This window comes from Nothobranchius furzeri, chromosome 15 (genome assembly GCF_043380555.1).
Source record: "Nothobranchius furzeri strain GRZ-AD chromosome 15, NfurGRZ-RIMD1, whole genome shotgun sequence".
In the NCBI taxonomy this organism is placed as follows: Eukaryota; Metazoa; Chordata; class Actinopteri; order Cyprinodontiformes; family Nothobranchiidae; genus Nothobranchius; species Nothobranchius furzeri.
The window spans coordinates 39,777,405-39,792,552 of record NC_091755.1 but is presented as its reverse complement, the minus strand read 5'-3'; the positions used below and the strand labels follow the sequence as shown (position 1 = coordinate 39,792,552).

Below are 15,148 nucleotides of genomic sequence, written 5' to 3'. Positions count from 1 at the left end.
TTCACGTTCTGCTTGTTTGAGCAAATAAATGAAGCTTTAAGAAGTTTTATTTCTGGGATTTATTTATTATCATTGTCGTTAAATTGAAGTTGGACAGATTACTTGATTATGACTTGAAAATTCAAAGTTGGACTTGAGACTGGGACTTGACTTCCAGATCATTGACTTTGGATTCGACTTGGACTTGGTTGTCTTTGACTTGGACTTGACTCGAGACTTGACTGGAAAGACTTGTGACTTACTTGTGACTTGCAAAGCAGTGACTTGGTCACACCTCTGCTATTAAGTTATCCAAAGTCTGATTTCACTTATTGAATGTCATTAATAATCTATTATTCAGCTCTTCTTCGCCAGGTTTCAGCAGCTGAAATAACAACAGGTGGACAGAAGCTGTCCCTCCCTGCGATGGACAGGAGACCTGTCCAGGGTGTCCCCCTCCTCTCAAGGTCCCCTGGAGTTCAAGTGGAGTTAGACACCAGATCCCTGAGACCCTACTGATGAGATAATGAGTAATAGTAACTATAATATAATAATAATTTAGTTTAAATATTGTTACTCAATATGAAATTACTGGGTTCATTTATTATCACTAAATAAATAAATTAAAAAAACGAAGTTTTCGCCAATAAAAAACTTTTGTTTTCCGTTTATTAGTATATGGTGATATTCTTGGACTTTATGTATTAAATATGAACCACAGCCCGCCCCCTGGCTGCTTTGTTTATCTGAGTGATGCATCTGACAGTAGGAGTCCTGGCTTTACGCAGGAGGTCGTTTACCAGACTGTTTTCCTGGAAATGGTCAAGTTAGAAATAATCACGTGGGTGGAAATACCTCAACTTTCAGCTCAGGCTGCTCCTCCCCGCAGCAGTGGAGGAGCAGAGGAGGAGGGAGTATTTCAGCCAGTCTGGAGGAAACGACCAGCGACAGGAGACTCCAGAGCCACCGCTTCACCTCCATCATGTGCGTCTGCCCTCTGGTTTCCATCTGCGCCTTTCTGGTGAGTGGCTCGTCCTGGAGCGCGATCCCGCCCCCAAAACGAGTTGTTTTTATCTCAAATAAACGCGTTAATGTTATTTTATCGATTGTGTTTTAAATCCTGGTTTTAAGGAGCTTTCTCCACCAGTGCATGCGTTTTTAACTGCGCTGTTGTTGGTTTTAATCCCAAATTCTCCGCCAAGTTGCGACACTAGCGCTAAACTTACTTTCACTTTCGATATGAGGCCCTTTGAACGCGGAGCTGTGAAACAACCTGTGTGGTTTGCGCAAACGTTTAAAACGAAGAGGGCGACGCACCAGCTGCAGGAGCTCATCAGACAGATGAGTGTGTGAAATGTTGGGGGCTTTCCACCACAGCTCTCTACTGTACGGTTAGGGGAAGTGAAACCGATCACACCAGGTCATGCGCCTAATACCTGAGTCTCGCGCTGTTTTTCCTACAGGTGTTGACTTCTGCTCAGGCCAGTAGCAGCCAGTTGTGTGACCCACAGACACAGTACCCTAGGGATGGTCAGTGCTGCAGCATGTGTCCTCCAGGTATGTAAAATAAACAGCACCCCGCTCTGATCTTCCTGTAGTTTCACTTTCAGCAGCCTGAAGTCCAACACACCACCAGCACGTGTTCATACGCCAGTGGTGGGTCTAAAAAGTTAGGTTTGGGGGGCAAAGGAGGCACCAGTGTTGCCAACTCAGCGACTTTGTCACTGTTCCTAATGACTTTTTGACCCCCCTCAACAACTTTTTTCCCAAAAAGTGCCTAGCGACAAACTTAGCGACATTTCTCAGGACCCGTTGCTACTTTCTGTTAACTTTCATGTAGATATTCCCCACAGATCAGCAACAAAGAAACCGTTTGCACTCTGAACCGTTCTTCCGGGAGTAAGGAAAGAGAACGATAATCTGCACATGTGCACGAGGACTGACCAATCATAAACCGTTTTCGGCCGGGCCGATTCGCTGAAGACAGAGTACAGCTGCAGAGCTGGAGACCGCCGACATCTGCTGCTGCTGCAGGCTCACGCTTCTACTAGAGACGGCGCGGGCGTCAACCTGCCATCTCTGGTTCTGCAGCCGTCAGACACTTTGGCTTTTCCTGCATTTGGCAAATAAAGTCATCGGGAGTTTCAACTACCGTCCCGTTTACACACGCAGCTCTGTGGCTCATCTGAATTTCCTTCAGTGACACAGGGATGGTTATACTATGAGACACCCGCTCCCTTTTGCTCGGAGCGCCGTTATTATCACGATGGAGAGAATACACAATGGAGAAGTTGAGAAACTATGAGGTGTAAAAAAACAGCTTTTTAGGAAAATGTCTGTGAGAATGAGGAGAGCAGGAGGTCTGAGTTATATCCTACAACAGAACTGTTTGGATCACTACACCATATCTGTCTTAATGCCACTTTATTGATACTTTTGGAATTTATTGTACATATCAAAGCAATTTGGGCCATTTTAATCATACTAATTAATAACTAACATATAACATAGTTTTTATTTTCCTCCCTTTTAGTCCGATTATATATATATAATAAATAAATATATATATATATATATATATATATATATATATATTAGATGCTATGGGGAAAACGAATGCTAATGTGGCGTGATGACATCATCAATATGTAAATTAGCACGTGACATCATCTGGCGACGTCTAGTGACTTTTGGGGGGAACTTCAGCTACTTTCAGTCAAAAACAGTTGGCAACACTGGGAGGCACTAAAGGTCTAGACAGGATGGTCATGCTGGACCTCCTCCCTCAGGAGTGTGGAAAATCTCCTTTATGTCAACAAAAGATCCACAAAACCTCAAGATCAACTTTACGCATATTTTTAATACATTTGCAGTGGTCTCTAGTAGGAATCAATGCCTTGTAAGTCGTACTCTGGGGTGAAAACTCTCATATGTGCTTGTTTTAGGACATAGAATTCAGCCTGAGGAGAACGTAGCTTCAGGATTTGGAGTCTTTGTTTCCTGATATTTGAACATCTCGCCTCTGATTGGCTAGCAGCGACACAGCTCTGCCACTGACTCTGTTTACTCTTCAACGTTGATGTTTTATCGTCACCAATAACTCGAGCCTGGAGGAGTTCTGCTGTGTGGAGGAGTTACTAATCCTAACAGTTAGCTTCTACTAGCCAAAACGTTGTCAGCTGTTCCCTGGACACTAGACCAACAACAGTCTTCCGTGTCATGAGTCAGGATGAATGAGTTCATGAACGTTAAGTGGCAGTGTGACGTAGGTCTGTCAGGATTTTCTAATCCCAGAATTTCAGCGTCTGTTTTCTATCAGAGGCTAATCCAGGAGGTAGGTGTAGGAGACTATTTTCATGTTCAGCCTGCAGGAAAAACTCCAGATTATTATCAGAAATAATGATTAAAAGTGTTTTTCATTGACGCTGATCGTTAAAGCTATTTGTTGTGGCACTAATTCTTCTAAGAAAACAAAGACAGTGTTTAGGTATAGATTAGAATAAATTCAGAAGGCAAATTCAGAACAAGAACTTAAATTGGTGCTCAGGACAGATTTCAGCCGGGCTCTTCGTTTACGTAATATTAACATAATCACAGCGTGATCTGCGAAGCCTAGTGCGTAGCAGTAAGCCGAGGTTATAGTGGGTGAGTGCGTTTCCGCTGGCCAAAGCGTCTAGGTTTGAACGAGTCCCAGACGCGTAGGGACACGGGTTAGGGTTTGGGTTAATCAGGCCACACAGGAAGTCAAATGAAAGTGGTGTAAGGCATCTGAAAACTTTCACAATAAAAGTCACGTGCAGATTTCCATTTGCTGAACTACTGAAGAAAACCATGGGACCTCCATAGCTGAGGTAAACAACAAACCACAGCGCTTTATGGAAACGGGCTTCCGTCTTTCTCCTTGCTTGTAATCTTGTAAACTACCAAAATCACTCGAGGTCTTGTAGTTCTGTGGTCATTTCATGGGACCAGCTGCATGGAGCGCTTTTGCTGCCTCAAGCGCGGGGGTCGGCAACCCGCGGCTCTTCCACCCATCTGATGCGGCTCTCTGTGCTTGTAAAATAATGAATGGATATTTAAATAAAATGCTTTATATTTTACTGCATTAATTTTACATCTGTATGCCAATTCTAAATGTAAAGATTGTCTGAGTAAACCTGAACAGGTCCAACCTGGTCTTACTGTGAGACCGGGTTGACGCGTCACGCTTGTGTATAATCATCGGCGCTTTCTGAGCTGAAGAGGACGTGAGATTCTGGGATTCTCCTCAGATGGCTCCTGGATGTGTCGCCACATTGGAGACAGGAACAAGCGCTATTCAGCCAAAGTTTCATAATCAGGGAACATTTTCTAAGTGACAAGTCTCGCTTCAGTCGGAGGGATCTTCCTGCATGCGCTCTTGTTCTGCGACGCGCTCCAAGCCCCTCTCCACATCTTCAGCTCGCTGTGGAACTTATGTACACGCTGACATCGAGGTGCGCTGAGCAGTGTCCAGCTCAGATGTTCAGATGAGAATCTTTTCTTGGGTGATTTAGCTACATCTGCGATGTGCGTAACTAATAAAATGTCAGTTCGTCTGCTTGCGTCGGGGTAATTCTTTCTATTCTTTCTCCGTCAAAATAAACGGTCAAATACGGGAACTGTCCGGTCAACACAAGCCCTGCTTTTAACTGTTCTGTTTTCTTGTGAAAATTGTTGCAAAGAGGTATAATTTAACTTGATTAACACCAGAGCCAGGCGCACTGCGCCGTTATCTCCGTCACTGTAAATGAGGGAAAAACAAACTGATCGGATCCTTTTCCGACCTTCCCCACCTACAAAGTTTAATTACAACAATCAAACGTGACAGAGCCTGGATTTGTATTCTGAACAGTCTAAACATGTTTTAAAAAGTAACGTATGACAAAAGTGGCACCTGCTCAGTAAAACCACCAACAGGGTGAAAAATATCGACTTCTGGATCCATTTTATATAAATCGTTTTATTGATTATCGTCTTATGAAAGATAACTTTGACGTACACGAGCGACCTGTACCGGCTGCTGTCACCTGTTGTGAGCAGCTCTCTGCTGTCTGAGGGTAGGCCCCGCCCACAAAGCCGCGGCGGCTGTGGCTCCCAGTGTTTTCTTTACTGAGGGAAACGGGTAATAATGGCTCTTTGATGGGAACAGGTTGCCGATCGCTGCTCTAGCGTCTGAAATGCTCCTGGTCGGGGGGTCTCGCAGGTCAAACACATCTGTGACTTCACACATCCAGCGGAAAGCTGGAGAGCTTAATGTGTGTTTGAACCACATAGAAGTAGGACCTCTACTCCCCGAAGATCCGTCTCTGGCTTCTAAACACACATTATCTTCTGTGGTTAGAATCTTTTATTTTATTTTATTTACTTCTGGATACTTTTGATTTTTTGCTGCTAGTTGTCCTGAAATCTGACCTGGCACACAGAGAGACCAGCCTTTATTTTATGAACCTAAGTTGTAATTCAAAAATTAACAAGAAAAAACAAATTCAGGAGTTGGCTGAGCTGTCATCATTCCACTAATGAATCTGTTACACGTCTGTTATTGACATTTTGATGTGCAACTGTGCAGGAACACGAATGCAGTCGTCCTCCAGCTGTTTGGATGCAGTGTGTGACCCGTGTGGGACAAATGAATATCAGGATAAATACACCACAGACAGCAAGTGCAAGCGGCAGCCATACTGTGACCCAAGTAAGGCCTGGTGGTGTTTTGGCAACATTTGCTCATTGTTTGTTTGTTGTTGTGCGTCTCACAAGTGAAGCTCCTTCATGTTTCAGACACAAACTTTGAGTCTCCTGTTGAGCAGAGCATGACGGTGAAAACCATCTGTATGTGTAAAGATGGATTCCACTGCTCCGGTAAAGAGTGCATCACCTGCACCAAGCACAGCACCTGTCAGCCAGGATATGAAGTAGTGTCTGAAGGTATAGAAGGCATGGATCGGCTTCACCTTTCGGGTTTTTTCTCCTGGTATTAAAGTCATTCGTCTGTATGCTTGGCTTTCAGGCAGTCAGACCAGCGACACCATTTGCCGTCCGTGTCCTAGCGGGACGTTTTTCAGCCCGACCAGCAGGAAGTGTGAGAAATGGACAGAGTAAGTACTTTGGCGGCCGCATGTCAAATGCACACATGGACGTCTTTGTTTTTAAGCTTTTGTGAGGATTCATCATTAAAGTGGTTAAAATTCCCCCTCCTGCCTGGCCTTGATAATACTCCCACCCTGATATTAGCCCAAATCAGGAGAACACGTTCATATCCGGGGTTGGGCATCGTTTGATTTTGAACGATTCCGATTCCTTGTTTTCGATTCCGGTTCCTATCGATTCCCGATTCCGATTATTTCAAGACGTGACATGTTTAACACGAGCTAGCTGCCCACAGGTCCGTGCTGCACACAGACAGCAGGTGTGATCAGCTCTGAAAAGCGCTAATCACAATTTGCAGGTCACGTTTATTTTTCACGGAGACCGGCCGCGGATTCCTCTTCCGGTCGGTATTCTAGGAATCGAAATAAAAAACTTTGAAGGATTCCGGGAAAAACTAACAGTTGGAACCGGTTCCAATCGATGCTCAATACCCAACCCTATTCATGTCCTCAAAATGCTTTAAGCAGGGGCGCATTTGAGTGTTTTTTAAGTTTCTATGGTCTTGTCTGGTTTATGGATCACCCTGACTGACAAGGTTTTCAGCAGATGTGGTTGCTGCTGCAGCTCCAGATCATAAATCCAGGTGGAGAGTTTTTTGGGGGGACTAGACAGCTTGGATTCAAAGTAACCATGACCATGCCCTTTAGATTCTGCATTTTAGCACTGCATCAGATTCTCCTTCTAACTCAGCACCAGCCTGTTGTGTTTTTAGTCTCTTTGCTTTATGCTAAGCTAACAATGTTTGTTCCGTAGAACAGTTAAAGAGCAAGTCACCCCCAAATAAACTTTTTTTTGCTGATAAACTAAATAAACGAGTGTCTAATCGTGCTGCAGACACGTGTCGTCAATAATTTGGCACTTCAGTGCATCTTAGTTAAAATTTAAATAATCTGTCTAAAACTGGCAGTGTTGTGCTGTTGTTAGGTAAAAACTCTGCACTGTATTCGAATTTAAATCTGCCACCGCTATTGGCTAAGAGGTATGCTATGATGTAAACTGGTACATTATGATGTCACAATGCTGTCGTGAGCCTGTGTGTGTGTATTTGTTAGTAGCTCCACCTTCTCGGTCTGCCTGGCAACAGCATTTGTTGCATTTTTCAAACATGAAGTGAGAGTGGAGTTAGACTCTGGTAGGGGGTGACTAGCTCTTTAAACGCGGGATGGGTTTTATTCCTCTGCGCAAACACGAGCATGTCGAGTCAGGAGTCATCCTTCAACGCTGTGAAATTCTTTACAGATGCGAGCCAGGGTTCTACGCTGCAGAAGGCGGAACCGGCGAATCTGATACCAAATGCGGTGAGTTGTGTGCATCTAGGAGGTTAGTCTCTCTGCTGCTGCAGCCCTGTGGTTACGTGTCTCATCGGTTGTTCAGAACGAAACTACCTTTGGGTTTTGTGGTTTTCAGTGTGAATCAAGTGGTTTCACTCGTGCCGTGTTTACATTACATCAGCATGTTGGCATTTCAGAGGAGCTCTGAAGAGATCGGGGCTTTTATTTTTCTCTTCTCTTTTCTTAGTGTCACGCCATCGGACTCACATCATAGTGGGTGTTATTATTGGTGTAGCTGTTGCACTGATGATGACGGTTGGAGTCTGCTGGTACTGCTGTGGTGAGCTGTTTTCTTAATGATCACATCATGTTAAAGGGTCCATGTCCAGCACTGTTCTGATGTTTGTTTGTTTCTTTGTTTGTTTGTTTGTTTTAGGTAATTCAAGAAGAATAGAACACGAAAACCTGAATAGACATGTGAGGTTTTTTTCTTAATAAGCATTATTTGTATACACGCATCCTGAAGGTCTTCCCAGCGCATCACTTTTTCAACACATGGTGTTAAAGCCTTGGAATTCCACACACAACACTCCACAATGACTATGTAAAAAGTATTTAGATATTTTTGCTAATATATTAAAACTAAAAAGTAGTGATGCACCAATATGAAATTTTAGGGCCGATACCCGATATCCGATATTGAGATCGCTGTTGTGCCGATAACCGATATTTGCCAATATCGATATGCTGACATTAATACTTCTAAAAGCAGCAGATTTTGCATAAAATGAAAATTATTAAAGCTGAATTTACGGTTTTATGCACACACAACACACACATTTACGCTTCTGAGATGATTTCATTCACTGCTCGCATGACTAAACAATCACACATCACCCCCTCACACCCTCTGCAACAGGCAAACAAATGGAGATAAGATGGAAAAAATATCGGTTGTAAATATCGGCCCGGTTTTATTTATCGAACCGATACGTTAAAAAATGCCTAACATCGGTCGATACCGATACTGATGCCGATATATATTTCATCCCTACTGAAAACCTGCTAAGTCACATGTGCATGAGTATTCACAGCCTTTGTCGTGAAGCTCAACTTGAGCTCAGGTGCTTCCTGCCTCCACTGATCATCTTTGAGATGTTTGTGCAGCCTAACTGGAGTCCACCTATGACATGTTCAGCTGATTGGACATGATTCGGACAGGCACACACGTGTCTAAATAAGGTCCCAGAGTTGACAGTACCAGTCACGGGACAAACCAAGCATAAAGTCCAAGAAACTGTAGAGAGACAGGATTGTCTCGAGGCCAAATCCAGGATTTCTGCTGCTTTTAAAGTCCCAGTTAGCACAGTGGCCTCCATCTTCTGAAGAAGTTCAAACCCTCAAAACTCTTCCTAGAGCTGGCCTGCCAGGTAAACTGTGTGATCGGGCTTGAAGGGTTATAGTCAGGGAAGTGACCAAGAACCTGTTGGTCACTGTCAGAGTTCCAGTGTTCCTCTTTGGAGAGAGGAGAACCTTCCACAAGGACAACCATCTCTGCAGCAATCCACCAATCAGTGTCTTGCCCAAGGACACAACGACTGACACGGACTTAGAGTGGGATTGGACTGGAAACCCACTGGTTACAGGATGAACTCCTTACCTCTGAGCCACTTGCTCCAGAGTGCTGGCCCTGGGGCGCCAGTTCATCTAGCCCTAACCCTGCCGGACAACTCTGAATCAGTGGCGGCGCCAGGGGGCGCTATAGCTATGCCTGGATTAGTCATAGCACCCTCAAGTAAATATTAGATTATTTTTTTACAATTTAATTTTAATTTAACGTGTGGATGTGATAATATTTAACATACAAAACAAAAATAATCAGTAAATTATCATATAGGTAGCAAAAACTTAAACCAAAACAGGAAATTGATGTTAACCTTTGACCTCATTTTCCACCTGCGAAAGAGTGAAAGGTAGAGCTAGAGGTAAGATGGATCGGTTTTTGTTGCCCACATTTCCACGGGTTCAGTCAGAAACGAATGAATGTTTGGAAGTGATCTCAGACCCACAGAAACCTACGGATCTGGATGAAGAGAGTCAACCCTCAACCGCCGCAGCAGTCCAGGGTTTAGCTGCTGGAAATGCTAACGTTAGCTAACCTTACAACACTATAGTTGGTTTTCTGTGCGGCTGTATGCGTTTATGATTTCATGGAAAAGTCAGCGATTGTTCATGTTTATGATGTATATGAATGATTGTTTCAGGTGTTGTTGAGGTGTTGTGCACGCATGTGTATCTGCTAGTGTTGAAGGTGTTTTAGAGAACAATAGGTATGCATGACCACTTCCTTCATAGCACCCTCCATAAAAAGACTGGATCCTTCAGAGCACCTGCAGAAAAACATTTCTGGAGCCGCCACTGATCTGAATGTTCCTGAGTGACCCGGCCAGAACCCAGGCTCGAGTTAACTTCTCTACAGAGATCTTAAACTGGCTGCACTGACACATCGTTCTAACCTGCGCACACATTCACACATGTGAATGGACTCTAGAAAGCACTATATAAAATACAGGCTGTTTACCATATCATTTAACCAGCTTGATGAGTGCTGCAGACACACATGGGCTAAACGGCCTAAAGACAGGCGTGCCAAGCGTCTGGCTCCATATTCAAACAGGCTGTAACACAAGTGCCCCAACAACATACTGAGCAAAGGCTGAGAGTACCTATGAGATTTTTTTTCAGTTTTTAGTTTGAACAACTTTGAGATCTCCATTTTTTATGTTATGAAGTGTTCTGAGGAAAAACGAGCTGAATCTGTTTAGGAGGAAGGCTGTTACATAAGAAAATGTAGAAAAAGTTATACAAATATTTAAAGAATCCTGAAAAAAGCTGAAGTATTTGCAGATCAGCTCTAGGGATGGACCAGAGGTGTGACGACACGACAAAGCATCAGTTTGCCCTGTGTCATTAACACTTCTGGAGACTGGTCAATCCACAACGATTACTAAAAAACTGAACATGAAGCGAGTTTGTTTTTTCACACTGAATTTGTGCATAAATCTGTCTGAAAGCCCTTGAATTGTTTTGTTTTCGCAGTCCGTAGAAGTCGCTCTGCACACACATGAGTGTGAGGACGAGCGTATAATAAGCAACCCCGTGGAAGACGAAGACACAGAGCTGGACGTTGGAAAAACTGATAACGGAAACTATTTTGCTCAGGAGAGTGGGAAACCGCCGAGGCTTTCTCATCAGGAATCCCAGACATACTGTATTAATATGAATAATTCATAACTGAATGTGGTACACCGTGTCATAGCTCCTTTATACGTACAACTGTAATGATAATTAAGTATTTATTTGTCTCGGTTGTAACCCTAATGTGCATGTAAATAATTACTGTAACATGAATTAAAGTGAAATGAATGTTTGTTTTATTAGTTGTAAAGAAAGATTTATTGCTTTTTATGTTTTTGTTTTAATGTAGTACTTTAAACACAAGCTAGACTGATTTTAAGACATTTTTAATGGATTTCTTGTTTTTATGTTTGTTTAAAAATGAAATATAGTCTTTTGAGCCAAACCGGAGTGTTGGTTTGAAATGATCTGATAACCCGCGGGCATCACGTTGGACATTTCCCAATTTAAAAGATTGCAGGAAAGTGGCTGCTTGAAAGCGAAGGATAAAGACGGTGATGTTCAAATGTGGTACAGTGTGTGGTGTTTTTGTGTTGTAGGGATACTCTGGTCAGGAGATGGGTCAGCTGAAGTACACAGCGCAGTTAATGTGTAAAAATATTCTTCAAAAATCCAGAGAAGGGAAAATCCATTCATAATGTGGTTGGAGTTGTAGTTGCTGTGTGTGTCCTCAGAGAGGCGCTAAAGCATTGCTGTAGGACTCAGCTGCAGCGCTCAGGACTGAAGCTGCAATTATGTAAAAAATAAATAAGCTCTTAATAAACAAACTAAATAAAACGATGGAGTTTACTTTAAAAATTCAAAGAATTTCCATTTTGGAAGCAGATCGGGAATCTGATGGGATTTAGGAGAGATTTGCATTCATTTTTGACTTCCAAGAAACTCCTGAAGACCCTGCTCTTCAGAGAGCATCTTCTGAACTAGCACCCATCCTCCTTCTCTACTGTCCACCGCTTGTTCCCTCCTCCATGATTCATCATGCTGCCTCACTGCCACCTACGACTGACTGGAAATTTGTTGTTGTTGTTAGCCTCAAGGGCAACATGCCGATCATCACTTGTAAGTCGCTTTGGACAAAAGCGTCTGCTAAATACATAAACATACACACCAGCAACAGATCAACCAAGGCCAGATGTCAGGAACATCTTATTATGGGCCATTCCCATCTGTACCGGGTCGGCCCGGGCCGGGTAGGCCCAGTCGGCCCCAGCCTGGCCCGGTTGATTCCACACATCCTTGCCTTAAGCCCATGTGGGCTGATTCTACCCACCAATCAGAGGCTTGCTCTAATGGAAGGTGTGAATCTGCTGTCAGCAGTGGGTGTGTTGGCCCTGGTCGGCCTGAAGCAGACCCCCTCGAGAAGAGGGCTGAGAATGAGCCTTGGTTGGCCCGGAACAATACCAGGCCACCCAGATATGTAAACATCCTACGCTACCCGCCCCGGGCCGACCCGGTACAGATGGGAATGGCCCAATACCTAACGTAACCTGTCTGCAGGTAATCACAAATATTTGTGTTTTTATATTTGAGAACGATGATAATAGCTGGACTGGAATTCAGCCGTAATGGATTGGGTTTCAGTGTAAAGGTTTACTAAAATAATTTATGTAAAAACCTGATCATGTTTTTCTGAACAACTTCTGTTCAGAGAATAGAGATTATGAACAACAGCCCTTTTGAGATAACCTCTCTAACCGTTGCTTTAGATGGCCTGTATGTTTAGATAGAGGCTTCTAGAGTCCTAACCCCCCCCCCCCCCCCCCCCCCAATCCCCATTTTTGCTAGATCTGTTTAGTTCTTTTTGTTTGGTTTAAAGATTGTGACATGAATAAAACTTTTTTCTTTCTACTTTGGCTCACATAACATCTGCTAGTTGGAACCATGTGTCACATTTGTTCCATATAATTTTTATTTTCTAAATTTTGAATTGTTTTGCTTTTATAAAGTGAAAAAAAAGTTGTAGGAAACACCAGAGTTCAGAGATGCAGACTGACCAGCAGGTGATCGGACAGCAGGGAGGTCGTCAGAACAAGGCAGTGGTTATGGAAGCAGAGATCCCACGTGACGGGAACACCAAGGACAAGGAAGAAGCTGAAGAAACATAAAAAGGCTGAAATAGGAACACGTGGAAAATCAAGGCCTCACTCACACCGGGTCATCAGAGCACTCAGGCTTGTGACCCTAAAGCAGGGAGACGACCCCCCTCCACCATCACAGCTGGTGGTAGTAATAAACTTGTCAAAGATGTATAAAATATTTAGAAAAGTAGCAGATCGACGCTGTTTTTAGACATTTAGATCTTGGCTGCACTGTAAAAAACTGTCCAGAAAAAGAAGAAATATCAACTGAGCTACCGTGTTGCTATTTCTCTGAACAGATGCTGTTCTGGAAGCAAACTGAGTTTATCCACAGAAACGCGTTAAAATCCAGAACAAACGCAAAGGCTTCTGTTGTGTGAGGCAGTGAACACTTGGTTCTGGTGGTGCGTGAGTTGCAGCTGAAACAGAACACACATCTGATTTTACTGAAAGTCAAAGTTTATTTTAGCAAAATATTTCTTCACGGATAAACAAAGGAAATATAATTTACAGTTCTGGTCCATTTATTATATACATCTAGTCTTTGGTCCTGCACAGATTCAGTCCACTAAGTCCGTGAGGTTCGGGGGTTTAAAGTGCACCAGCAGTGAGGAGGTTCTGAGCTTCACAGGACTTCATGAGAGGAGTAAAAAGCTGGAACCAGCAGTCCGTGTCGGGAAGCCCAGTCCGACCACAGTTTCCCAGCGGGGCAGTAGATCCGGTCCACGGGCTTCTTCTGGATCTCGGACGTGGCGGTTTCTGCCAGAGACCAGATTTTGGGTTTCTTATTGTCAGGGTTCTCCTTGCTCTCCGGAGCCGCGAGAACGTGATCAGAACCGCTGGTCTTTACGGGTTCCTGTCGCTCCTGCGCACTGCTCTCCTCCCGTGGGGTCTCCAAACACGCCTTCGCCGACGCGCAACTCTCTGGCGCGCTCTCCACCTGCTCACCTGCTGCTGCGCGCTCAGGCGCACACTCATCGTGCTCATCCAGGTGGCATTTCTCTTCCTCTTCATCACTGTCTCCCTCCTGCTCATCATCTTCCTCGTCGGACTTCTCTTTCGACGCCCAGCTGACCCGGTTCTCCTTCTTCAGGCGCCGCCTTGCGTTGGCGAACCAGGTGGAGACCTGGGTCAGGCTCATCTTGGTGATGATGGCCAGCATGATCTTCTCGCCCTTGGTTGGGTACGGGTTCTTCGGGTGCTCGTTGAGCCAGGCCTTCAGTGCGCCTGTGCTCTCTCTGGTGGCCACCTTCGTGACCCGACCGAGCTCGTCCACCGGACCCGTACGATACTGGGGGTAGAAGGCGCCCCCACGGGCCAGGAGCGCGTGGTGGTATGGAGAGGTGGCCCTCAGATCAAATCCGCTGCTCTGGAAAACAGAATGGCGCGTGAGGGACCTGGGTTACGGGGAGACTGATAGAAAAACAAATGATCTGAGGACTGGTGGACTTACCATGTGCGCGATGTGTCTCTGGTGCGGGTACGGAAGGAAACCGTATCCTGTAATCGGAACTCCAGATGTCAAGGCGGCCAGATGTTGAGCCTGCTGGTGCTGCACGCCCGGTGGGCATCCCAGCACCGGGATCTGGAATCCAGCCGGAAAACCGGCGCTCCTGTCCAGGAGGAAGCTCCCAAATCCAGGTTGCGATGCGGGCATCGTTCCTGCGTCCTGCAGCCAAACGTCTGGTAGGTGATCCGGACCCATACTTATACCCACTCAGCTGGGGGTGGGGGTGGGGGGTGACTGACACCTTCAAAAGACCTCCAGCTTTCACTGGAAACAAATCCCATCAAAGGCACTCTGCTGGTCGTCTTACTGGTTTAAGGCTGAATTCGGATCGAATCAGGTTAAAAAGCAGTTCTAGAAGTTAAATCTGAACTCGGATCAGTCTGGAGGCGCGTTTAGGGACACTGTTGTAAATCTGAGGTGTCGTGCCTTTGATGACGTGTCTTTACGCCGGTTTTCACACTCCTCTGGTCTCACACTCAAGTTTAGGGAAATGTCCCCCATCAGTTTAGCAGCCTCCTGCCAGTCTCTGCTGTCTCCTCTGACTGATCACAGATCAGCCGCTCTGAGAATTAAATTAACCCACAAGTGTCAAAGTTCCTGCAGTGAAACAGCAGAAGTCACTAGAAGCTGATTTATGACCAGAAACAGGCCAGAACGGCTCTAACTAACATATCAGGTTAATGTATGTGAGATAACAGGTGTGTGTGTGTGTGTGTGTGTGTGTGTGTGTGTGTGTGTGTGTGTGTGTGTGTGTGTGTGTGTGTGTGTGTGTGTGTGTGTGTGTGTGTGTGTGTGTGTGTGTGTGTGTGTGTGTGTGTGTGTGTGTGTGTGTGTGTGTGTGTGAAAGAGAGAGAGGGGGAGATGATAATCTAATGCTGCAGGCGCAGATTTGATCACATTCAGCAGTCTTTTGTTTTTTTGTTTGTTTGTTTACTTGTTTTTTT

General features: G+C 44.7%; 2 protein-coding genes across 2 annotated transcripts in view; one reads left to right on the top strand and one right to left on the bottom strand.

Moving 5' to 3' along the window:
- The first annotated feature begins 753 nt into the window (after window positions 1–753).
- On the top strand, window positions 754–11,126 carry cd40 (CD40 molecule, TNF receptor superfamily member 5). The gene is made up of 9 exons (XM_015967136.2): window positions 754–1,000; window positions 1,443–1,536; window positions 5,570–5,692; window positions 5,779–5,925; window positions 6,008–6,095; window positions 7,387–7,445; window positions 7,666–7,758; window positions 7,855–7,895; window positions 10,518–11,126. The coding sequence occupies exons 1-9, from the start codon at window positions 962–964 to the stop codon at window positions 10,710–10,712; spliced, it is 879 nt and encodes a 292-aa protein (XP_015822622.1). The 5' UTR covers window positions 754–961; the 3' UTR covers window positions 10,713–11,126.
- A 2,006-nt stretch (window positions 11,127–13,132) lies between these two features.
- The window catches only part of irx7 (iroquois homeobox 7), a 2,260-nt gene continuing 244 nt past the window's right edge, over window positions 13,133–15,148 (bottom strand). The window contains exons 1-2 of the mRNA XM_015966957.3: window positions 14,148–15,148; window positions 13,133–14,063 (exon numbers count right to left, since the gene is read on the bottom strand). The exon at window positions 14,148–15,148 is cut by the window's right edge and continues 244 nt beyond it. Coding sequence (XP_015822443.1) covers window positions 13,320–14,063; window positions 14,148–14,399 — 996 coding nt within the window. The 5' untranslated portion in view covers window positions 14,400–15,148 and the 3' untranslated portion in view covers window positions 13,133–13,319. The remainder of the gene's footprint in view (window positions 14,064–14,147) is intronic.

What these genes read in the sequence shown, in the direction of transcription:
- cd40 (XM_015967136.2), top strand. Translation starts at nt 962, where the DNA reads ATGTGCGTCTGCCCTCTGGTTTCCATCTGCGCCTTTCTG. An exon ending in ATATGAAGTAGTGTCTGAAG is followed by an intron (nt 5,926 to 6,007) that starts GTATAGAAGGCA and finishes CTTGGCTTTCAG; the next exon opens with GCAGTCAGACCAGCGACACC. An exon ending in ACGAAAACCTGAATAGACAT is followed by an intron (nt 7,896 to 10,517) that starts GTGAGGTTTTTT and finishes TTGTTTTCGCAG; the next exon opens with TCCGTAGAAGTCGCTCTGCA.